This window comes from Gopherus flavomarginatus, chromosome 3 (genome assembly GCF_025201925.1).
Source record: "Gopherus flavomarginatus isolate rGopFla2 chromosome 3, rGopFla2.mat.asm, whole genome shotgun sequence".
NCBI classification, from domain to species: Eukaryota; Metazoa; Chordata; order Testudines; family Testudinidae; genus Gopherus; species Gopherus flavomarginatus.
In genome coordinates, this window is record NC_066619.1 from 266929394 (window position 1) to 266953620 (window position 24227).

The 24227-nt window shown below is 41.3% G+C and overlaps 1 protein-coding gene across 2 annotated transcripts in view; it reads right to left on the reverse strand.

Moving 5' to 3' along the window:
- Nucleotides 1–24227, reverse strand: part of CFAP99 (cilia and flagella associated protein 99) — an 86699-nt gene that overhangs the window by 44433 nt on the left and 18039 nt on the right. For both annotated transcript variants that reach the window (XM_050947639.1, XM_050947638.1), the window contains 4 exons: nt 21373–21517; nt 17113–17207; nt 8367–8479; nt 3643–3817 (listed from right to left, as the gene is read on the reverse strand). In XM_050947639.1, coding sequence (XP_050803596.1) covers nt 3643–3817; nt 8367–8479; nt 17113–17207; nt 21373–21517 — 528 coding nt within the window. The remainder of the gene's footprint in view (nt 1–3642; nt 3818–8366; nt 8480–17112; nt 17208–21372; nt 21518–24227) is intronic.

Below are 24227 nucleotides of genomic sequence, written 5' to 3' on the forward strand. Positions count from 1 at the left end.
CAGGCCTTGGCAACCCTGTCCCACGTGCTGTCAGCCAAAGGAGCTGTTAACTCAATTTTTTTTTAAAAGTCCATCTTTGCCAGGCGAAAGCCAAAGGAGAAAGAAATTCTGTGCTCACAAAGTGAAAAGGGGAAATCAACCTGAAGTTGCCTGAGGGAGAATCAGGCCAGCTGTCCTCTCCTACATATTTCTTGCTCCACTATACTTCTAGATAGGGGTTGCCAGTTGTGGGTACAGAATTTCTTGGGGGTGGAGGGTTGAAAGGGTCCTCACAGCAGCATTCACAGGTTTAGAGAGGCACTCAAGGTCTTGGAAAGTGGGACAGTAAAACATCCAGGAAAGGGTTAAGATCTACCTGTCTGACACATGACCCAGCAAAGGATATAAGGAAAGGGCATGTCTGGTATGGGTTGGCCTCTGAGGACTTCTGTGGGAGAGGTGGAAAAGACTGGGCCATGCCCCCTCTCTGCTCTGGCCAGAATTGCTGACCAAATGCATGAAGGCAGAGAGGAGCAGCATGATGTAGCCTTCTAATGGGTTATGTAATAGGTGTGCTCCTGGAGACACAATCTCTCCCAAAGCTTCCCTAGTGGCTGTGTAACTCTGTACTACCTGTAACACAGACCAGTGCCTTCAGGGCCGGCTCCAGGCACCAGCGAAGGAAGCAGGTGCCTGGGGTGGCCAATAGAAAGGGGCGGCACTCTGTCCGTTATTGGGGCGGCACGTCCGGGTCTTTGGCAGCAATTTGGCAGTGGGTCCTTCACTCCCCTTCTTCTTTGGTGGCACTTTGGCAGCAGCTCAATCGTTTTTTTTTTTTACTTTGCCACTTGGGATGGCAAAAAAGCTGGAGCCGGCCCCAGTGCCTTAAAGGCACAGTGTGGCCCTAAATATTAAGAGACAACTGGACAAATGATTTGTAAGGTATCAACTGAATTTTATTTAACCACTCAAAACTATACGCACAAGCAGTAATGTTTTAGATGGGATGGAAATGAGGCAATTTCACAGTGCCTGGAGAACATAAACTAGGAGTGGAGGAGCAAGAGTGGAAGGGAATACAAACTATACCTAGCGAGTAAACACTTCTCAGCTTTGGCAGTGACCATTCTTGTATTTCCTTAAAAATTATTGTTGTGAGATGGACAAGGATAGTGGTAATTTTATGTATATTGTATGAAGAGCTTCTATTTTGACACTTAACAAGATTATAGAGTTTAAGTATTACATTATCAATATATTACCAAATAAAACCTTGTATGTTAGCCAAGTGGGTTTGTTAATTTTGTTATTATTTTTAAGAAAAAACAGAGTTAAAGGGAAAAGCTCAAGGAAACATATAAAGAGTGGGCTAAATATGGCCCTGGTCCTAACATGTACAACTCCCATGGAATTACAAGAACTTTTATCTGGGCTGAATGCGCCCTAAAGCATTTCAATGTGTACATTTTAATTCTAGATAAACCTAAAATAATGCTGTGTGATAATTTCATCACAAATAGTAAAAATAATGCTGTGTAATAATTTCATCACAAATAGTATTAATACTAAAGGAATGGATTAGATTACACTATAAATCATGGTTGGGATTTTCAAAGAAGCCTAGGGGATTTAGGTGTCTAAATACCATTGCATGTTAATGGGAGTTGAGCACCTAGCTCCCTTCTGTTCCTCTTAAAATCCCAACCTAAACCACTAGCCTTTCTTTGAAAAAAGCCATGTCTGCAAATGGCTAGGGGTGTGTAAATGAAGAGGGAGACAAGAAATTATAAAGCTTTGGCCATGAGGTCACTATTTGATCAGCAGCAGTATACAGAGTGAAGTAAGAAGAGGCCTATTTCTGCCTGGGCCACCCTTTAACGCACAGCCACCAACCACATACTAGCCAATTCCAAGGGTGCAGGCCCATCTTCCTAGCCCACACCATGCAATATGGGCTGGCTGTGAGGGACCACCCAAATTTGCTGCAACTTCAAAAGAAATATCATGGTCTCAACCTAGGTTTTATGAGGACTCTAGTCCATATCAGGAAACTAATAGACAATTCAACATGATTATCACTCTCTGTTTTGGAGGGCTCCAGGATCTGAACTAGTGGTGGTGACAATGGGTTTACAGGTTCGAATCAAAGCTCATCTGCAGTTATGTCCAGAAGTTAGCACAGTGTCTTCTCATATTGTGACAATGATGTTAGACTCTCCCTTTCATGAACACTTAAACAAATCTGGCAGATTCGATCTGAATTTAAATAAAATCCAGTATAATCCTTGCACCACAAATGAACTTCAATAAATATGTGTGAGTTAATGCAAAATTATTCTCAGGAAGATTACAGTATAAAGATGACAATAAAATGATTCATTCCTACATTGAATAAGTGATTAAAAAAAATGAAATTTTTCAGAACCTGGTATTTGGTTGTTTCAATGTGAAATCCTATTAATTCTACAATATGCTACCATGAAATTGCACTATTACCCAAAGATGCAAAATGATTTTTGTAAGCATTCAACATTTGTATTATTAAGAACCTAATGTGCTAATAAAAGGTTATAGATAATGCCCAGAGATATAGCCCTAAACTCAGTTGCCTATTAAACTAAATACAAAAAACCATGGAGTCTTTATTCAGTGAATCATAGCAACCTTAGCCCAAATCCTGTTTACTTTAACCAAAAACCTCTACTGAAGTCCATTGTGTCACTCCAGAATTACACCAGTGTGACTGAAATTAGAATATTACCCAATGTGACTGCTTAAGTTAGAAATACAAACAGAGTCAGGCCTTCAAGAGAACCTCTGCACTCAATAACATGTGAGCAATACATATTAAATGCTAACCATTAACATTAAGGTACACCACAAACCCACATAACAGGCAATGGCGGCAAAGAGTTCTGTGGCACCTTATAGATTAACAAACGTATTGGAGTGTGAGCAAGTCCGACGAAGTGGGTATTCACCCACGAAAGCTCATGCTCCAATACGTCTGTTAGTCTATAAGGTGCCACAGAACTCTTTGCCGCTTTTACAGATCCAGACTAACATGGCTACCCCTCTGATATATAACAGGCAATGAAATTCCATCCTCAAGGGTGATCTGCAAATCTAGGGTTGGTTATGCCTACATAGAAATTGCTGGGAGCTTTGCCATTTACGTTGATGGGGAGCAGGATCACACCCATATATTTTTATAAAAGTTACAGTCTGAGGGTTTATTTCCATATACACCTGTAGATCTCCAAAGCAGAATAATCTACACATTAAAAGGGCTGGCAGCAACCTGTTAGGTTACACATTCAAGGGGCAAGGAATAAACTGTTGCTTCATTGGGTTTTTTCTATCTTCCAAACAATTGTAGGAGCCACCTTTTTGCTACCCTCTCCTTCCCTGCTATAGAAGAGTATCTATGATATGCTTAGAAAATACCAATTACATCGATTAAAGATATTATGAATTATTTTCTACAAATTTAGCCTTCAACTCAGAACACCAAGTGTTTCCTGTTACTCCATCAGTGTTGGTAGCTCTTCTTCAATTATTTTAGATTCAAATAACTTCAAGGAAGAGACTATTAACCATATAGTATGGTTGAGTACAAAACACATACGACTTAACACTGTTCAAAGAATAAAAACCACTCACAGGTTGATGCTTCTCCTGTAATGGTATTGGCTCAGGTATTGGTATGGCTCGTGGCTTAGGGGTGGTCAAATCAAATTCCTTTGGCTTTGTGACCGTTGATGTCTTTACAGTGGTAACACGATTAGCTAATCTGTCAGCAAGTTGCTTGATCAGTTGTTCTATTTTTGGCTGCCATCTTTAAAAAAATACATTTAAATCTTATTTTCATTTTTTCTTATACAAATTCATAATAATGCAGTGTCTGAGATTGGCAATGATGCAGATTTGATAATGCTTTGGCTCTTCTGTTTATACCAATTGATCAAATTATTTGTACCAATGATTAGTGGCACAAACTGTGGCACTCAAAAATGTTACTTTGCTTCTTGAACAAAAGTCTAATAAAACTGTTTATCTGAGGTGAAACGACCATAATTTATGCTGACTAAACAAGCACATTGCAAGTTCATTTTACAAGTGTCAGACAGCAAGTCAGGAGGTAGTTATTATAAACAAAGTAGGTACAGATGAAAGGAACAAAGATAGACAATGGTCTAAGTAATATTGTTGATATTATTTGACAGAGAGCGAGTGTATCGCTAGCATAATCTCATTTAATCAAAAATTGGAAGGACATCAATAATTTTGCTTCAGCAAATGAATCCCTCAAACAAAAAGTGAAGCTGGTGGGACATCCAACATGGTTTGGGTTTTTTGCATTATTTTTGTGTACATCAGAATTAAAACATTCAAAGCTTAAAGCCAAATTCTGTTCTCAATTACACTACAGCAAACCCCACCAAAGTCAATGGGGAATATATGAATGTAATTTGGTCCTTAACACTTAAATAAGACACATTACTATCCTATACATAAACATTCAGGTCTTGAATACTGAAGGTCTGCATTACTTTGAGAGTCTCATCAGTCACAATGCAATGAAGGAGCAACATCTCTTAACTGAGACCTTGCCTTCTTGATCTCACAAATGCTTCAGAAACCAATACTTTTCTGTGATCTTCACCTCTTTCTCTCTGGTTTTAGAGTCTCTTTGTCATAAGAGTACATAGGCTTGTGATGTGTTTACAGCCACTCATATCATCAAAAGAAAGGGTGGGAGTAAATGAATAACTGAGATTTTCATCTCAGAGAGGGGTAGTGTAATGAAGTTCCACCCCTTATGATGTAGTTCAGCTCTCTCACTGAGAATGTAAAAGGAGCTTCAGAATCTCCTGGTAGGTCCCTTCCAACTCTGATATTCTATGAATCTTAGTTTGTACAATAATTCTGATGTAATGCCAATGGGTAACTTCTGGGAGTCAGAGTTAGATCTGCAAAAGGTCTTAGGCACCTAAATGCAACATTTAAGCACCACTAAGATCCTCAAACCCCCACTCATCTGATGCCTAATTCTGTAGATGCCTAAACTTCCACCATTAAAGTCCTCTAGTTGTTACATTTCTGCCAATGAGCATCTGCACAGCCATCTCAATCTAAGCACTCAGGCATCTATATCATGCCTAAGCCACAGTGGGATCCTCAAAGTACACATGCCCCTGCAGGGCCCAATCTGGTAGGCATGCTCTGAACATGCTTAAACCCACACAAAAGAGCTGCAAGAGAAGTCCCCGCCCTCCAACTTTTAGCCCATGGTTACAGCACTAATCCAGGATGTATTAGAAAAAGTACAGTGACAAGCAACAAAAATTATTAGGGGTATGGAACAGCTTCTGTATGAGGGGAGATTAAAAAGACTGGGACTGTTCAGTTTAAAAAAGAGAAAACTAAGGAGGGATATGACAGAGGTCTCTAAAATCATGAATGGTGTGGAGAAAATGAATAAGTATAACTGGGTTAAAAAAAGAATTAGGTAAGTTCATGGAGGATAGGTCCATCAATGACTATTAGCCAAGATGGTCAGGGACATAACCTCATATTCTGGGTGTCCCTAAACCTCTGACTGCTAGAATCTGGGACTGGACAACAGGGGGTGGAACACTTGATAATTGCCCTTCTCTGTTCATTCCCTCTGAAGCATCTGGCATTGGCTGCTGCTGGAAGACAGGATACTGAGCTAGCTTGAACCACTGGTCTGATCTAGAATCATAAAATATCAGGGTTGGAAAGGACATCAGGAGGTCATCTAGTCCAAGCCCCTGCTCAAAGCAGGGCCAATCCCTGGTCAGATTTTTGCCCCAGATCCCTAAATGGCCCCCTCAAGGATTGAACTCACAACCCTGGGTTTAGCAAGCCAATGCTCAAACCACTGAGCTATTCCCCCACATTAAGATTTCTCTCTGTGTGTGTCTCTAGCACAGAAATACCCTACTTAATGTGACCATTCTTTTTTTTTTATGAACTTAAGTCTCCTTTGCTGCATCTTGGAGGAGAAAGCACTAGCCATTGGTCTAGAAGGCATTCTGGGGTACATCTTTCTTAGTCTCTCCTGCTTAAACTGTTCTACTGTGTATAAATAATTTAATTTACATTGAAACAGGAGGACTGGTACCTGAGTCCACCACACACCACATGATGCCCTAACCACTAGACTGTGGAATTATTCTCACACCTCCTCTGCCCCAATGCATATGTAACTATTTATATACTAGGAAACAGCTGCAGCAGGAGAGATTAGGAAAAACCTGCCCCCGAATATCCCATAGTCCAGTGGTTAGGGAATTCTCTAGAGCAGGGGGAAACAAGTTCAAATCCCTTTGCACCGTCACGCAGAGAGAGTAATTGAACACAGCTCCTCCACATCCTGGGTGAATGCTCTAACTAGCACCACCACTTCTGCTCCAGCATTTTTGCAAGATATGAGTTAGGTGCCTAACGCCAGCAGCGGGTTCTAAGTCTCTTTGAAGGTGGGGGCTTATGACCCACCCCTCTCCTCAGCCTTTCCTATTGGCTAGCTTAGGCTTCTCCCTCCTCAGTGTTCTGGCTTTTGTGGATACCCTTCTTAGTGCTTATCTCTACCCATTCACTGTACAGGGAGTCTGGGCAGCAAACTCAGGGCTGTAGATTCCACTGGGTGGCAAGGCACTTAAGTTTCTTTGTGTATCTAGCCCACTGTGCAATCCAACTGCCGTTGAGGTCAGTAGGATTCTTTTCACTAACTTCAGTGAAGCTGGAGCAGGCCCAGTGAACAAAAGAACATTCAACACATTTGAGGCTGTCAAGTTTGTTACTCATGGTTACACTTCCAACCCTTGGATGAAAATTTCAAACCTAATGGCCAAATAGGGCTGTTGGATGCATTTGAGCAACTCCCATTGACTTCTATGTGAGATATGTACACTTATGGAGAGCAGCAGGGCGCTGGAACAGGGTGGTTAGGAGGACATGTGCCCTTCCTTTTTACCGGTCCTAAGGGAAAGCAGAGGGAAGGGGCAGAGAAGGGTGAGTGGGGAGTGGGGTCTTGGGGGAAGAGACAGGGCAGGGATTTGGGGGGAAGGGGTGGAGCAAGGGCAGTGCCTTGGGGGGAAGTGGCAGTGTGTGTGGGGCGGGGCAATGGTTCGGGTTCCAGTGACACCCCCCCATTTTTAAGAAGCTTCTGCTGCCCCTGGAAAGCAGAGCCATGAGTATTCATCGCTATATAATATCTACTAGATATTTCTACTTTATGTGTCCAGTCCTATACTCCTTATTCAGGCCAAGTGCCTATTGATTCTAATGAGAATTTTGCCTCAGCAGAAGATATAGGCTCAGGCTCTACAGTATCAAAAGAGGGACCAATACTTAGAAAAGATGATACAAGAACTAACAAAAACAATGCCCCTGATATTCATAAAACTCTCAAGTGTTTTACAGCACTCTAACAGTGTAAGAAGTGCCCTCAAAGAGGGTGTAAATTTAATGTATGTCCATTTTAAGAGCCCTTTACACTGAGTGTAAATGACAGTCAGGTTCAGTGGGATTACACCTAATGAAATACTAATCACAGGTTTAAAAATATTTATAAGTCACTGGAAGCAGCCATTGTGTTTTGAATTACTGGGGATGGAATGGGCCAAATTCTGCCAGCACACACACATCTGCAACTCACGCTGACTTTACTGTAATTGTGGGTGTATTTCAAAACAGAATTTATACCACTGTGTTTACTACTTTGCTTCCACCTAAACAGTGGTTTTTTAAACTGTACTGAATTTAACAACTGAGTTAGATGATGGTTTATACTCTGTATCAGCGGACACAGCTGGTATATGCTTAGTCTAACAGAGTTTGGCCCTGTGTCTACATGTTAGAACTGTTGTTGAACTTGCAGACAGCCCTAGAGTCCTGACCCAGCAAAGCACTTAAAGACATATGCAATCTCAAACATGAGAGTTGTTTCACTGAAGTCAGTGGGATTAGTCATGTGCTTAAAGTTTTGTTGGATTGAAGCCTAATTTTATAAGACAGTTGTTTGACCCTTTGATTTCAATCTGATTTTAATATTATGTCTTCTGGTTTCATTTTCTGTACTTTATTGGATTGGGGAACTAGTGTGTAACATCTATGAGAGAACTTTTCTTTGAGCTAAGTAACTCACTTATGGATAAATTAAAGGGTTTGCCCTGCTCCCAATGAGGCCAATAAGAGTTTTGACATTGACTACAATAGGAGCAGGATTGGACCATATGGTTTTATAAACACAGCAAATTGCAAAGAAATATATTTTAAAGCAAACTGAATTTTCAGGAGGACCTTTTTCCATGATGTCACCTTTATACTTTCAAATATATTGAATATTTAGTACTTACCCTAGCAATGGATCGATCCAGTTCTCTTTTACATAAAGAGAATCATATATCTGACTCCATTCATCTTTTATCCATGTACTCAAATTCAAGACATTGAAGAAGAATCTAAGAAACTAACAAGAGAATACTTCTTTCAAATTTAATGAACTGAAGACTTGAGTTACATGCAATATTTACATGGAGATTACACAGTTTTTCTTAGAAACACTGCTGCAGACTTTGCTTGTGTATTATACTATAATTGTAATTAATACACCCCCCAGTACTTGTAGGTTCATTTCAGTTTTGTTGCAGCAACCTTATGTCCTGAAGCCATACCTTGTGAAATATTAATAAGTCCTAAAATCTTTTTGTGGACCTGAAAAACAACCCCATGCTCACAGTAATATGATGTTTTGATGCAGTGTGACCTTGCTTCCAAATTACTGCCCTTTAAAACATCATAATACTGGGACACAAGTTTGTGTCTGGAAAAAAACTGGGTACTATAAAGCAATGATTATAGTCTAGTAAACGTAGCTATACAATAAAGATGACTGTGACACAATTAATGTCCTGTTCCCATTGAACTAGAAGATTGAAATTTGGCACTCACACATTCTGGGCCTCTGAATGCTGGAAAAAAGAAGATCCAACATTTGAACTTCCACTTTCCTATTGGAGTTCACCAAAAGGTCATCAGCCGTTCTATAGAATTTTAACTATTTCAATGGCCTTTCGAACTAGAATCTTGAAATATGGTATTCTCGTTCATTATGGGCCACTGATTTCAGGAAAAATTCCAAATCTGAACTTTGACCTTTCCATCACAACCCTTAGAAATGAAAGTGACGGAACTGACAGTGAGTGGGGAAAAATCTTGCGAGGCCTGCACTTTGGAAATGGCCCCGTCAGGCCTATAGTTAGCAAGGAAGTATCTAGGGATTTTGTCTCATTTTTAACTATCACGCATCTGGAAGGATCAACTGTCCAGGTAGCCTACTTTAATGCCTAGAGGACTGTTCCACTTTAGTCAGAGGGGACTCCCAACCTAGTTGTACACTACTACATCCTATAGCACAGGGGTAGGCAACCTATGGCATGGGTGCCAAAGGCGGCATGCAAACTGATTTTTCAGTGGCACTCACACCGCCTGGGTCCTGGCCCCGGTCCGGGGGGCTCTGCATTATAATTTAATTTTAAATAAAGCTTCTTAAACATTTTAAAAACCTTATTTACTTTACATACAACAATAGTTTAGTTATATATTATAGACTTATAGAAAGAGATCTTCTAAAAATGTTAAAGTGTATTACTGGCATGTGAAACCTTAAATTAGAGTGAATAAATGAAGACATGGCACACCACTTCTGAACGGTTGCCGAACCCTGCATAGCATATTGGCTGGGTGGCTGAAGAACCTAGTCCATCAAGTTCTGGAAAACCACAGACACTTCATTCAGCCCCAAAAGGCCTGGTATGAAAATGAAATAAACCTTAGGGTATGGATAATGTTGTTTTATTTGTGATTCTAATTTTTGTGGAATACTTTTTTGTTAGCTCTACAGCAATGAAATATATGCTTCCTCCTAGCCAGTCTAGCAAATCATTCTCCTTGCATATAGGGAAATGTAGGATCCTCCCCTGTAGAATCAATAGGTCTGATTCCCTACTATTTTGCATCTTATAGTGTCATTACATCTGTGCAATCTGGATGTAAAATAGTACCATGTTAGCACAGTAACATTTTACACACAGTTTGCACAGGTGTAAATGTCATCACATAGGGAAGGCATGGGGAACCTATGACCCATGGGCCAGATCCGTCCCATTGCTTAATTTCATCTGGCCCTGCCTAACCCTGCTCGCCCTGCGCTCCAGCCAGCAAGTGGGGTCTGGGGCTTGCCTGGCTCTCCAGCTGGGAAGCGGGGTCGGGAGCTTGCCCCACTCTGCCTGTCGCTCCAGCTAGAAAGTGGGGTCAGGGGCTCGCCCCACTCCGCTCACCTGGTGCTCCAGCTGAGGAGCAGAGTTGGGGGCTCGCCTCACTCTGACTATCCGGCACTCCAGCTGGGGAGTAGGGTTGGGGGCTTGCCCTGCTCTGAACATTTAGCACTCCAGCCAAGGGGTGGGGGTTGGGGGGCAGGGATGTGCCCACCCACAAGCCCCTGTACCCTGACCCCGCTCCCTGGCTGGAGCACCAGGTGGGTTGAGTGGGGCAAGCCCCTGCACCCTGACCCTGTTCCCCAGCAGGAACGCCGGGCAGGGGGGTCAGAGTGGGTGGGAGTGTGGGGGCCCCACAATTGGCTGGGGCTCCTGGGCACATCCCCTTGGCCCAGTGGCTAATCTGCCACTGGGAGTAGGGTGGGTGAGCGAACGGCCCAGCGGTGGCAGAGGAATACTCAGAAAGGGTAGGCCTGCAGCTTGGGGAACCAGGCCTGGCATGGGCAGTGGGATGGGAGCCACTGTTGCTGGAGAGCGGCGTTTCCTCTCAGAGTTGAGTGCGTGCCTGGGGCCCTTCAACTGGCTGGTGCACCTGGGTCCATCGCCCCCACAAGACCAGCTGGAGGGAGCGGGGGAGAGGTGGTGCCAATCCATCCTGCCCCCCCCCCCCCATGCAGCCCCGTCATTGCCCGCCCACCCACCCAAAGTCGGGGCCCGTCCAAGTGTCCTGTCCTGGCTATGCCACTGGGCCACCTACCCTGGAGCAGGGAGAGGACAGCTCCTCTCTGTCCAGTTCTAGGGAGGTGCCCCCCCGACCTTCCTGGGCTTCATGCACTTGGCTCTGGGCTCCCCAGAAATATACTGACAAACCATGGGGAATTCAGAGAAGAGCCACACAACAACACCAGGGTATGGTAGGGATGATTTACAGCAAGAACTGCATCACAGTATCTGATCCAAAGACCAGGGTAGTCAACGGCATAGGTTTTGGATCAGATCCTTGCTTTTTATCTGTAATTTATTTTTTTCTGTAGATCAACAGCCCCTGATAGAAAAAAGGCTACCCACCCCTGACATAGTGCACGAGGCAGAAGAGAATCAGGTCCAATGTCATGGTATTTTTCCATAGTGGTGATGTACTGACGGCCTTATCTACACACTAAGTTGCACCAGTTAATCTAAAGGTGTTTTTAAACTGATTTAGTTAAACCAATACTGGCGTCAAGGACTGCTGCTCTTTGGCAGACCCTTCTTTCCATATGGATTCATTTCCTCCTTCCCTTCCTGCATCCTTGATATTCCTCTCACTCAGCCCACTCCATCAGGCAGCAATCAATTGTGCATTGTGCTACCACCTGCCGCTATGCCTCTGATTCACTGCTCTGTCTCAGCTCCCTCTGACTGCAGGGACTAGACCCCCTGGATCTTGCTTAATCATCCTCTGCATGGTGCTTGCAGCTACCATTTCAAGGCAGATGAAACAATAATATATACCAATAAAAGATAATGAATCAGTTCTTACCCAAAGCAGACAAAATTTATTAAAAAAAATGTTCAGATCAATTAACTTTTAACAACTCTTGTTCTTGAGTTGGCAGTAACTATCAGTTCATGATTTTCTAACTGCTATCTTTAGCAGGTGGGACAAGATGGGTGAACTAATATATTTTAATGAGGAGTCCTTGTGGCACCTTAAAGACTAACAAATTTATTTGGGCATAAGCTTCCATGGGCAAGTGATGCTGCTTTTCCACAATTTCAGCCCATCCATCAGTGGAAGCACTGTAGGTAGAAGTCCAGTCTGTTGTTTTGACCATCAGGAGGAGTCCATGCAGAATCCTTCTTCTTGTAGAGTTGGTAGGAAGGCTTCTGTGGGTTAGTGGGCTGTTCAGTGGTGTGCTAGAAATATTCCTTGAATTGGAGACGGTGGAAGTAGGATTCCAGGTCACCGCAGAACTATATCATGTTCATGCGGATGGTGAGGCACAAGAAGAGGCCCCAAGATAGGACAGACACTTCTGCCGGGCTAAGAGTATAACTGGATAGATTAGCAATATTGTTGGGTGAGTTAAGGGTACCACTGATGTGGCCCCTTGTGGCATGTAGGCATTTAGATAATTTAGTGTCCTTTTTCCTCTGTAAAGAAGCAAAGTGTGTGTTGTAAATGGCTTGTTTAGTTTTTGTAAAGTCCAGCCATGAGGAATTTTGTGTGGAAGGTTGTTTTTTTTAATGAGAGTCTCCAGTTTTGAGAGCTCATTCTTGATCTTCTCCTTGACACCATCAAATTAGGCCTGAATAAAAACTGGGAGTGGCTGAGTCACTACAATAAGTAATTTTCTCTCTGTTGATACTCACCCCTTCTTGCCAACTGTTGGGAATGGGCCACATCGACCCTGATTGAATTGGCCTCGTTAGCACTGACCCCTCCTCCCACTCAGTAAGGCAACTCCCATCTTTTCATGAGCTGTATATTTATACCTGCCTACTATATTTTCACTCCATGCATCCAATGAATTGAATTATAGCCCATGAAAGCTTATGCCCAAATAAATTTGTTAGTCTCTAAGGTGCCACAAAGACTCCATATTGTTTTTGCTGATACAGAGTAACACAGCTACCCCTCTGAAACCTGTAACATATTTTATTGGACCAACTCCTGTTGGTGAGAGAGAGACAAGCGTGCCTCCCTCACCAACAGAAGTTAGTCCAGTAAAAGATATTACATCACTCTTCCCTCCCCCTGTCTTGCTAATATCCTGGGACTGACATGGCTTCAACACTACATACATCTTTAACAGATGGCTATTGTCCCCAGAGGCTTCCTTCTGGTAGCCCAATTACATATTGGCCATGAAGATTTCATACTCTATTAGGGAAAAGTGGCTAATTAAGTAATCAAACACTATGAGTTGTCTCAAATATACAGAGTTGTGAAAGGCGTAATTAGATATTTCTACTGTGATGTATATTTTAGTGACCAGTGTGTTCTTGCCTCAGTCCTCAGGGACAGACAAAACAGAAGGAGTCAGGGGTTTGTGCATGAGTCTGTAGAGGCTCTTTATGTGCCATGCCAGAGAAGGCTTTGAATGCCACTCTTGGACACACATTCCAGAGTATGCCAAGCTCCAGCTCTGATTAGGAGATTGTTTGTGCCAAAGTCCACAAATCGGCCTTAACGATGCACGTCACAGGGTTGCACAGAGTGTAAGTGTGGGTAGAATCCAGCCCCATGAAACTATTTAATGAGTCATGAGAAAAATTCCATTGCATTTCAGCCCTCCTTTTGATCACTTGTGAGTAGGTAGCATCCTCATTAGTGATTATTTGTCTCTTTGCTATTAAAACACCTATCTTCTGATGTTATCAGTATCAAACGTGTAAGGGAAATCACAGAGCTATCATTTTGGTAATGATCTTATTTTGCTTACTCATCTTGAAAAACACACTGCCTGGTACAAAGATAATTTCTTCAGTGTAGGCACTGATAGCCTGTCCTCAAGTGCTCCAAGTTCCACCACTCATAGAAAACGAACCAGATTCATCCCTCTTGTAATTCCACTGAAACCAATGGAATTACACCAGGGATTAATCTTTCCCACTGTTATGATTTAACATATTACTGAAGTAATAAAATAGTATGTGATCATGTAATTAAAGACAAGCAGTAAGGAGTCCTATGGCACCTTATAGACTAACAGACGTATTGGAGCATGAGCTTTCGTGGGTGAATACCCACTTCGTCGGATGCATGTAGTGGAAATTTCCAGGGGCAGGTATATATATGCAAGCAAGAAGCAGGCTAGAGATAACGAGGTTAGTTCAATCAGGGAGGATGAGGACCTCTTCTAGCAGTTGAGATGTGAAAACCAAAGGAGGAGAAACTGCTTTTGTAGTTGGCTTTTGTAGTTGGCAAGCCATTCACAGTCTTTGTTTAATCCTGAACTGATGGTGTCAAATTTGCAGATGAACTGAAGCTCAGCAGTTACTCTTTGAAGTCTGGTCCTGAAGTTTTTTTGCTGCAGGATGGCTACCTTTACTTAAAGGTAATTAAAGATAGTATTGTAATGCACACAGGCCAGGGGTGGTCGTGGTGAATCAAAGTTGGTTATGTACCTCACTTTGAAACCATAACAATTTTAATGTAGTATTGGGGAGAGTATTTCCTAGGTTTTTAAAAAAGCAAACTAAAAAACACAAAATTCCATCACATGGAATCATACTGACACCCATTTGGGTCATCAGCAGCATAGGGACCTTTATATACACAGCACAGACCTCAGTCATGTGAGCGAACAGAGTAACTGATAATAGTTCCCTGTGGACCTGCCACAACTGCTTTTTAAAATGGGAAGTGTTAGGCAATCTTAACTTAGGCATTACTACATTCTTAACCCATAATACACTAATAATAATTCAAAATACCTAGAGCTTTTCACCAGTAGATCTCAAAGCACATTAAAAACAAAGTCACTATTATTAGCAGTGGTCAAGGTTGAAGGGATTCGGAATGTGAGACAGAACAAAACAGATGCCTGAAGGCTAAAAATAAACAAAACACTAAGTCAGTATGTATTTTTGTGCTGATCAGTTATTGCTGCACAGCACAATATTCAGCAGAGTGCTAAAATGCCATAAAAATAAAGGGGTGTAAGGCTAATGGCACAATACATTTCAAAGTTATTTTCTTCATTTTTGACTCTCTTTTGCCCTTGTCTCTAACTTACAAACCGTTCACTTTCCTCAACACATATAAGAATAATACAGATTAATAAAAATAATAAGTCCTGATCCTGCAACCAATAGGCAAATCATCTTTTTTCATAAGAGGAATCCCACTGAAATTGCAGGATTGGAACCTATCCCTCTAAAATATTTTTTATAGGTATAGGGCCTTAAAGAGCTCTTGTATGTTCTCTTGTTAAATGAATAGATTCCATGTTTAGATTCCTAATGGATAGATTCCTAATTTTCCATTCAGATTGAAGTGTGTCTAGTATTTCTAATTATTTTGCTTAAATCAAAATGCCCAGCCATATACTGGTATGAAGGGAGGGTTCTTCCTCTATTTTATCAGCATTTACAAATACGGATCCCATCTTGCAATTCTTACTCACACAAGTAGAGCTTATTCAAGTAGTCCCCTAAACTTCAAAAAGATTACTGATATGAGTAAGGATTACTTGCATAATTAAGAGTCACACAATTGGGCCCATGATCTGGAGAAACATCTTTTATCTTCATTTGATGAAGTAAATCTGTTTAAGTAATATACATGAAACATTAGTTTGCATCTCAACTGAAAGGCAAGATGAACTCAGGACAGGAAGATCTTAGCATGTTGTCTATAGGTCAGCATCCTCAAAGTGTATCCCAGAATTCTGTCTGCCGCCCTCATGCTGTTGCTACAGCTGCAAATCTGCCTTCTGCTGTTTTTGTCCCTGTTACTGGGGGACCGATGCTTCTAAATCCTCTGCTGCAGGTGGATTCATATAATCTAGCATCGCTCTGGAGACAAAAATGCTTCTCTGATGCAAGAGGAGAAAAGCGAGATAGTATAGTGATGACAGCCTGATAAGATACTTAGGTAGAAAAAAAAAACATGTACCAAAAGAAACAGTGTGGAAGGTGACCTAATAATAAACCTTCCTTTATGGAATAGATATATTATACTCAAGGAAGGAGAAAATAAATGTGTGTGGATCAGGGCCGGCTCCAACTTTTTTGCCACCCCAAGTGGCAAAGAAGAAAGAAAAAAAAAAGCCGCGCCGCTTCATTTTTCGGCAGCAATTCAGCGGCCAGACTGAGGGACCCGCCACCGAAGACCCGGACGTGCCGTCCCTTTCCATTGGCCGCTCCAAGCACCTGCTTCCTGCGCTGGTGCCTGGAGCCGGCCCTGGTGTGGATCAAAGTAGTGTCAGTGACATTGGCACTCCAGCCATCTAAGGTTAAGAGAATGGAATCATTGAGCGGTAACTAGTATGGATTAGAAAGCAGATGTTGTACAAAGTAAAATTTTATTGATATCCACATGAACTCCAGAAGTGTCCAAACCACTTGTTTTTCCCCAGGAATCTTTACAAAGAGGCATGGGGTTGGGAGAACTTCTTAACAAAAGTGTCATTTGCCCATCAGATTTTGATAATCTTCCTAGCCACTTCTCCTCTGTTCTTATCTCTAACAATTAATGAACTACATCATTACTGTCTGAACTGACTTTATGGAAACACTCCATGCCAAGGCCTTTACAAGCACTACGCAGCCAGCCTAGCCTGCTCCCTTCTCTTATACTATATGACAACTATGCTCATTGGAAAGGCAATGCGATCACAATGAGTGTGCACGGTAATAAGTATAAAGACTATACAGATAAATCCCAGTTATCTGAAATTTGGCTTTCCCCTAAATCCAAATTTATTTATGAACTGACATGCCAATTGCCCAAAACCTCAGTGTTTTGGATGTCTCCTCAGACATCTAGACAATCAGAGCTTACCTGTGGTACATCCATGTAGTATAATTTTTATTGCGTTACATGGAAAGAAATCATGAACATGTAGTATAAACTGAGCATGACTTTGGAAGTGCAGCAGTTTTGTGCTAGGAGAATATTGATTTCCCATAATTTAACCAAAAGACATTCATATAGTCTTATTTAAATTAACTCAGAAGCGGAAAAGTTCAGAGTGTAAGTGAAGGAAGAACAGTACCCACAGTTTTTAAAATCACAGCAAAGAACTATAGATTCAAAAATTATTAATCAAACATTATGAAAACACAGTGTGATATTAGCTTAAAATTTTTGCTAAAGTGAAATTACTTTCATTACCTTATGCATTTTAGCAATGTCCAGAGATTTGACAATTCTGCTGAATTGCTGAAGACCAAGCTCCTCCAGTTGAAAAGTGGCCAAATAGCAAATAACTATCAAAAGACACATATATTTAAAATACAATGGGCAATGTGCTAGAGAAAGTATTTATATTCATTACACTTTTGGATTTTGACCATGGCTATGGCTGAAACCAAATCATATGACTCACTTGGCACTTTCATAATTAATAACTTTGAAATATTTTTTCACTTTTGTCTGTATAACTGGGCTATATAATGACTGCAATTAAAAAGATACCCCTGTTTATCTTATCACAGTAGACTCTCAGATATTATAGTATCAGAGGGGTAGCCGTATTAGTCTGGATCTGTAAAAGCAACAGAGAGTCCTGTGGCACCTTTCAGACTAACAGATGTATTGGAGCATAAGCTTTCGTGGGTGAATACCCACTTCACTCACGAAAGCTTATGCTCCAATACATATGTTAGTCTTAAAGTGTCACAGGACTCTCTGTTGCTTTTTTCAGATACTATAGTTATTTCCTATTTTGTGCCAGATTCTCAGCTGGTGTAAATCAATATAGCTCCATTGGAATTACACAGGCTGAAGATCTGGTCTTTTAACTACAGAAAAATACAAAACAAACCCGGGGATAGCAGCGGGATAGCCTTCAGACAATTGAAAATTTGCATATTTGGAAGTTAAGAAGCTCTGTAGGGCTAAAGCAAAACTCCTAAAGATGTTCTATGCCTCGCAGGAACAGAACTTAAGCAAGGTGTTGGGGAGAAAAGGGACCAAATGGGTCCTAAGTACCACTGGTCAAAAAATTTCTGACAGAATGTTTTTCTGTTGGAAATGCTGTTCCTTTGGAACCAAAACTTTTTGTGGGAATGTGTCGCTTTCAATTAAGTTTTGCTCTTGTAAAAGGAAGAAAAGCATTTTGATAAGCTCAAAGCATTCCATTTATACTTTTTCAGAATGGGACATTTCAACTTGTCATTTCAATACAACTTTTCATCTTGAAGTTTATTCTTTTAGGTAGAAATTTTTTAAAATAGTTTAAATCTAAATGTAACATTTCAATTGATCCAAATCATTTTTCCCTCCAAAAAATATCGTTTCATGTGAAATTGCAGTCCCACACAGTTCTCGTCCTGAGCAAATAGGGGCCAATGAAGGAAGAGGCAGAGAAGTGTACAGTTGTCCCCAGAACTGGCAGAAGCTTCTATGGTGTTTCTCTGATCCTGTGAAGCTAAAGAACCCTTGTAGCACAGTGATAACCCTGAGGAACATACTAAGTTTTAGTTGATTTGCCTATAGTGCAGTATCTCAGATACCACAGCATGGTAACTTAGTACATCTTGACCAATGTGCTGGAGGCAACTCAGTGTATGGTAATAGAGTTTCAATCCTCTGTTTCAGCATAACAACGCATTTATGTGGTCTTAGTGGAATACAGATGTATCTTATAAGAGCATTAGTAAATTCAAATCTACTCACATATAGCAACAGCCATGATAAGCAGCTTTGATAATCTAAGTGTCAATGAAGCTTGGCCAGGAGCGTCACAAGCAGCTTAGAAAAATCTAAGCCAATGACCTTTAGACTCTCAACTTGTTGATAAGGGAAAATATTTAGGGATACCCCCCTACACACACTTCCCTCTGATTAACGGAGGTCTGTGACAGGACCAGTCCTGCCAATCCAATAACAGCAATACTCAGCTTAATGGTAAAATTTGTGTGCTTCAGACACTGAAGCATAAGCCTTTTGTTTATGATGGAGAAGTGTGGATAATTAGGTATCATTTAAAATGTTCTTGGATGTACAATGAATCTGAATCATGATTGTTGAGGTTCACATTTAGCTATTTATTTCCTGAACTTGAAGGTTTTCATAAATTTGCTTAAGTTTCTGAGGCCCAGGATGGGTCTCAGATTGTCTCTCTTTTGGGCATTAGGAAATATCTGGAGTAAAATGCCTACCCTTGGTGCAACAGAGGAACCCCATCTATAGTCCCCTTTGTGGAATGGATCTTATTTCCTCCCATAGAAGTTTCTCGTGAGAGGGAGATGGAAGTGAGAAGGTCTGGTGTAAAATGTGATTGAGTAACTGCCTCTGATGGTATCTAGTACCCAGCAATATAAAGTGAACTTGCACCAGGCATCCTAGAAGGTCAAGAGATGTGGTCCAAATTGCACAGATAGAAGTGTGTGGCTCTCAACTGTCTTGCCCACAATGTTGCATGGCCACCAGCAGCAGGACAATATGCAGTCTGTATCATGGACTTTTTGCAGGAGCAATCCTGGAAAAGGTAGAAGATTGGTATCTTCTCTGGGATTGAGTGCTCTGCTACTGCTGAACAGAAGGAGACTGCCTGTGGAACTGAAACAACATATAAAGAATTTTCTTTTCTGAAGCAATGAGGACTGGAAAAGACCTAGAGACTAGGCTTTAATGCTCTTGGTTTTAATTTCTGCAGAATCTTATCCATTTTATTACTAAAATGAGCTGAAGCCTCAAACTGGAGTTCTTCCATGAGTTTTTGGGACTCTGCAGCAAGGCCTGATGACCATTAATATCTCCTAAGAGCAATGCCAGTGGCCACAGCTCTGGTAATAGTCTGAAGTGTCATAAACTGCCCTCAGCATGTCCTGGGTATGTCTATCTTCAGTGACCAAACTTTGTCGCTTCCCTTGGTTCATCTGATAAGGAGTACTGAATAGGGTTATTGGAGTCCCATAACACATAGTTATATCTGAACATGAGAGTTAGTAGTTTGCCACTTGGCAACCCAGACATGGAAAAGTAAACTTTTCTTCTAATGGAATCTAGTCTACATCCTTCTCTATGTAAAGGGAGCAGTCACGGATACTCTGTTACTTTTAGATAATTCCTGGGCTGTTGAGATCAGCATGGAATCAGCTAATTGATAATTGGCCTTCTGAAGGTATAGGATATATACAATCCACCCTTTTTGATACTAGTGGTGAGGGCATAGAAAAGAGCCAAATGTCTTCTGCTGGCTTGAATAGTCTTGGGAGATTAGGAAAAGTGACTTTGTCTTTTGTCTGCAATTCCATGATGTCAAAAAGGGCATCAGATGGTGCAGACCCCTCAGTCTGTAACTAAAGGGTATCAGTAATTCTCCCTATCAGCTCCTGAAATTGCTTTTGTTCATCATGAGGAGAGACAAAGTCCTAGTGTGATCCTCAGGTGACATACCACTGGTATAATACTTGATGGCTGACTGCTCCACTTCTTCTGAAGAAGTCTCCTCACAGTTATCATACACATGCCACTCTTTTTGGGGAGGCAATGCTGCCAGCGCCAACAGCGCTGGTTTTATCTGCGCTGATTGAACCATGGGCATTTTTGAAGGTGGTAGGGCCTGAGATAAAGTCCATACCAGGAAAGCCCTCAGTGCCAAAGAAGGTTCCTCTGGGAGAGGATCAGTGTTGATGTTCTTGATGGTGCTGAACTCGGTGCTGTAGTGGTTTTGGTAGCATAAAGTAAATACTTAAACCCCTGAAAGGTCAAGAAAACTGTGCACTGGGACACTACAAGAACCTCTCATTGACTTAGGAATCTAAGTCTCATTTTTAAAAGTGACTTAAACCATATTGTAGTCTAAGTCAGTTAAGCATTACAATGCTGAATGGAGCAATGCCTAGTAAATACCTTTAAAAATCTGGGTCTAACTAATAATAAAATAGGCTAACTAGCTCACAGAAGAGAGAGAATTCTGTTTAGCTGTCTGTGTCAGTGGTAAAGGATCTCAGGTGGTCATCCTAGCATGTGAGTGCTCCTGTAAGACCCCTCTCTCAGCAGACATGGCTATGCTATACAATTCTGCAGTGCGATGATAGAAGTGCTAGACCCCGAAAGTGGGACAGCAGAGAGGCTGCTGAAGAAATTTTTTAAGTGAAATCTGCACCACCTGGACACTTTATTTTCTTGTAGTTATGGACAGTACCATGTATGTCAACTGTACCATCGGACTAACTTTCAGTCAAATTCTGCAGTCCTTATTCAGGCAAAACTCCCATCACTGGGAGTTTGGATTGAGAAAGGATTTCAGATTTGGCCTTTAGGATCACTGGTCAATGACCAAGTCTTTATATTTTGTACAGCACTGAGCAAAATGATAATGCTTAACATGTAATCTAATCATAACACTTGAACAACTGAAATAATGCATCTTTCTAATGTTCCATAGTTATACTACATTATGTAGTGTAAAAGAATACCTACCCACATAGAGATTGCGCTCAGAAAACAGGCAATGCTTCCCATCCCGAACAAAAAATGCATTGACTACTATGTCCAATAAAGGTTTATATTCAATACATCCAGCTAGAGTCTCCAACACAAATGCTCCATCTGTCACCTTAAGGGTCTAGAGGGATACCAAAATAAATAAATAAATAATGAGTACAGATGAATGAATTCAGAGAACAAACTATTACATCAAACAGCACTGACTGAGGTGGAAGAGGCATAATTATTTAAAAAATGCATACAACTAAGAAGGTAATAGCCTCTGTAAAGCAAAATTAAAAGAAAAAAACCTTTGACTTTCAGTTAATCTGCTGACATGCATTTATCAAAAAACCTCAAATGATGTGTGAAAGTCAACAGTTAATGCAAATAAAATGTAAATGTAATGTAAAATATAATCTTTGAGCTATGATCAAATGACTAACTCACTCAATAGAATGGGGAACCTCCAATGAGATTTTACTCTTGCAGGGGGAAATTCATGTTACCTACATGATGCCAAGTAATGTGGCTGTATGCAGGTAAAGTGTGTGTAGTCTGCGAAGGTGAAATCAAGCCCAGAATCAGGGCAGGGGCCCTGAGAAGTACCCTTCTGAGGTTGCTACTTCAACCTATAGGATGGAGAAAGTGGCCAGAGGCCACCATACCATTCATTCTGCATGTGCAAGTCCCAGGATCCTTGTTAATGCAGATTCTGTGCATATTACCTCATTGGTCTCCATAGTCACTGTGACATGATGCTCCATATTCTTTATGGAAATATGCTTATGATATGAATATGGCATAACTAAGATATATTTTATGCAAGATGGCTCATGTAAGATATCATTGGAAAGATTATGATTTACTGAATGTGATTATCCAATTTGTATGCATGTATCATTTCCGTATCTGGAGTTAGGAATATTGACTATATTACAATTACAACTGTGGTTATGCTTGCAGACACACCCAGCAGATAGTAAGCAATCAGCCTTAATCGGCGATTAGGAAAAAGACAACAGGTCTTCAAAGATGTGGATCCCCCTCATCTTCCAGGAGTTCCTTCCTGTGGACATTGCAAATAAACCTGGTTTCATGGTTGCTTTGACACTGCAAGGTCAGGTGATAATGTCACCTGGTTAAAAAGTACTACCTTGGACACTGCTGGTACTTTTCCACTGGAAACAAAGGTTTCCTGCCTTATGTAAATTCTATTTAATGCTGGGGAGTAAGGCAAACAGGACTCTTCTCCATTGCCTTCCTGCCCAAGAAGAAAGACAGCTGAAAGTACCTGAAGAGACAAAGGAACTGAGCTGAGGGAAAGGAAAGGGCTGAGTCTAGTCTATAAAGAGAAATAACTGGACCTCTAAGCTACAGAAACTCTGCAACTTGTCTAAAACAACGGTTGGGGTGAGAAATTTACATTTTGTAACCTGTTTCTTGAGTGTATTAAGCATAGCTTGCGTGTTTTGTTTTATTTGTTCAGTAATCTGCTTTGCTCTGTTTGCTATCCCTTATCACTTAAAATATATCTTGTATAGTTAATAAGCTTGGTTTTAGTTTATTTCAAAACCCAGCTTGTGCAATTCACACGTGGGGGGTGGGGGGGAAGCAAAAAGCTGTGCATATCTCACTCTACACTGTGAGAGAGTAAATTTTTATGAGCTTGCGCTGTGCAGATCTTTCTATACAGCACAAGACAATATTATTTTGGGTTTACTCCCCAAATAGGGTGTGCACTTGAGTGTTGGGAAATTTCCTAGCTGAATCTTCCCATAGAGAGCAGTTTGCAGACTCTGGATGATTCTACAGCTGGTGCGTCCCTACCTGTGTGTGTGTGCTGCCAGGGGCTGGAGAGCCTGATTCAGCAAAACAGGGACAGGGAGCCCAGGCTAGTGGAGCAGGCAGGCTCAGTGAAACCCCAGTACAGCAGGTGGCATCCCAGATGGGGGGTGTCCAACCCATCACAGTCACCTGCCTGGAAACCCTTTGTGCAATATACAGAAGGTTCAGAGGCCCCCTTGCATGGACACTCTACCTGTGTTTCCCACTCACAACCCCACTGCAAGGTTTAAGTGGCATGGAGGGATCTGTGGTGGTGAATTGCATAGATGAATCTCATGCTGAACAACCTTTTAAATGCATTTTATTATATTGAAAATATTTCCATTCTAAACCACCTTTGGAATATTGTAATAGTCTGATGCCCAGTACAATTTTCTATTAAATAAATTACAAGGAGGGCAACTGATTTGGGGAAGAGTGCCAGGGAAATAATGCTTCCTTGATTTAGAGATACTAGCAAGAAGCAAACACTAAATGCATCTTCTGAAAAGATATAGTCCAGATTTTGATTTCTCCTTCTCAGTGGTAATGCTCCTTGTTTGTGGAGATAATTGGTCACTTTTAAGTGTCAATATGACTCTGTTGATACAAAATAATGTGTGCAAGTCCAATTATTATTAGGACATAGGCTCATACCAGCGCTGGCACTGTAAATCACTGGGAGCTATTGGAACTGTGGTGGCAGACTGCCTTTCAATGAGATGTTAAATCGAGGCTTCTGCTGCCTGTTTTTCAAAGATGTGTTTGTAGAAGTTAAAGATCTCATGGTAACTTTTAAAAAGAGAAAGGTATAATCTTATTGAGAGAGGGCCAGTGTGCTCTCTCTCTCAATAAGCATGTTCTAATGTCTAAGGCTCTATGAGCTATTCTTCAAAATGGCTTCTCTGTCAGTTCTCCACTTGTAAGCAGCATTGTTAATGCCTGCCCTGAGGGGTGGGAACAGGGGAATTGCTACGCTGCATTAGACTAGTGGTCCACCTCATCCAGTAGTCTGTCTCTGA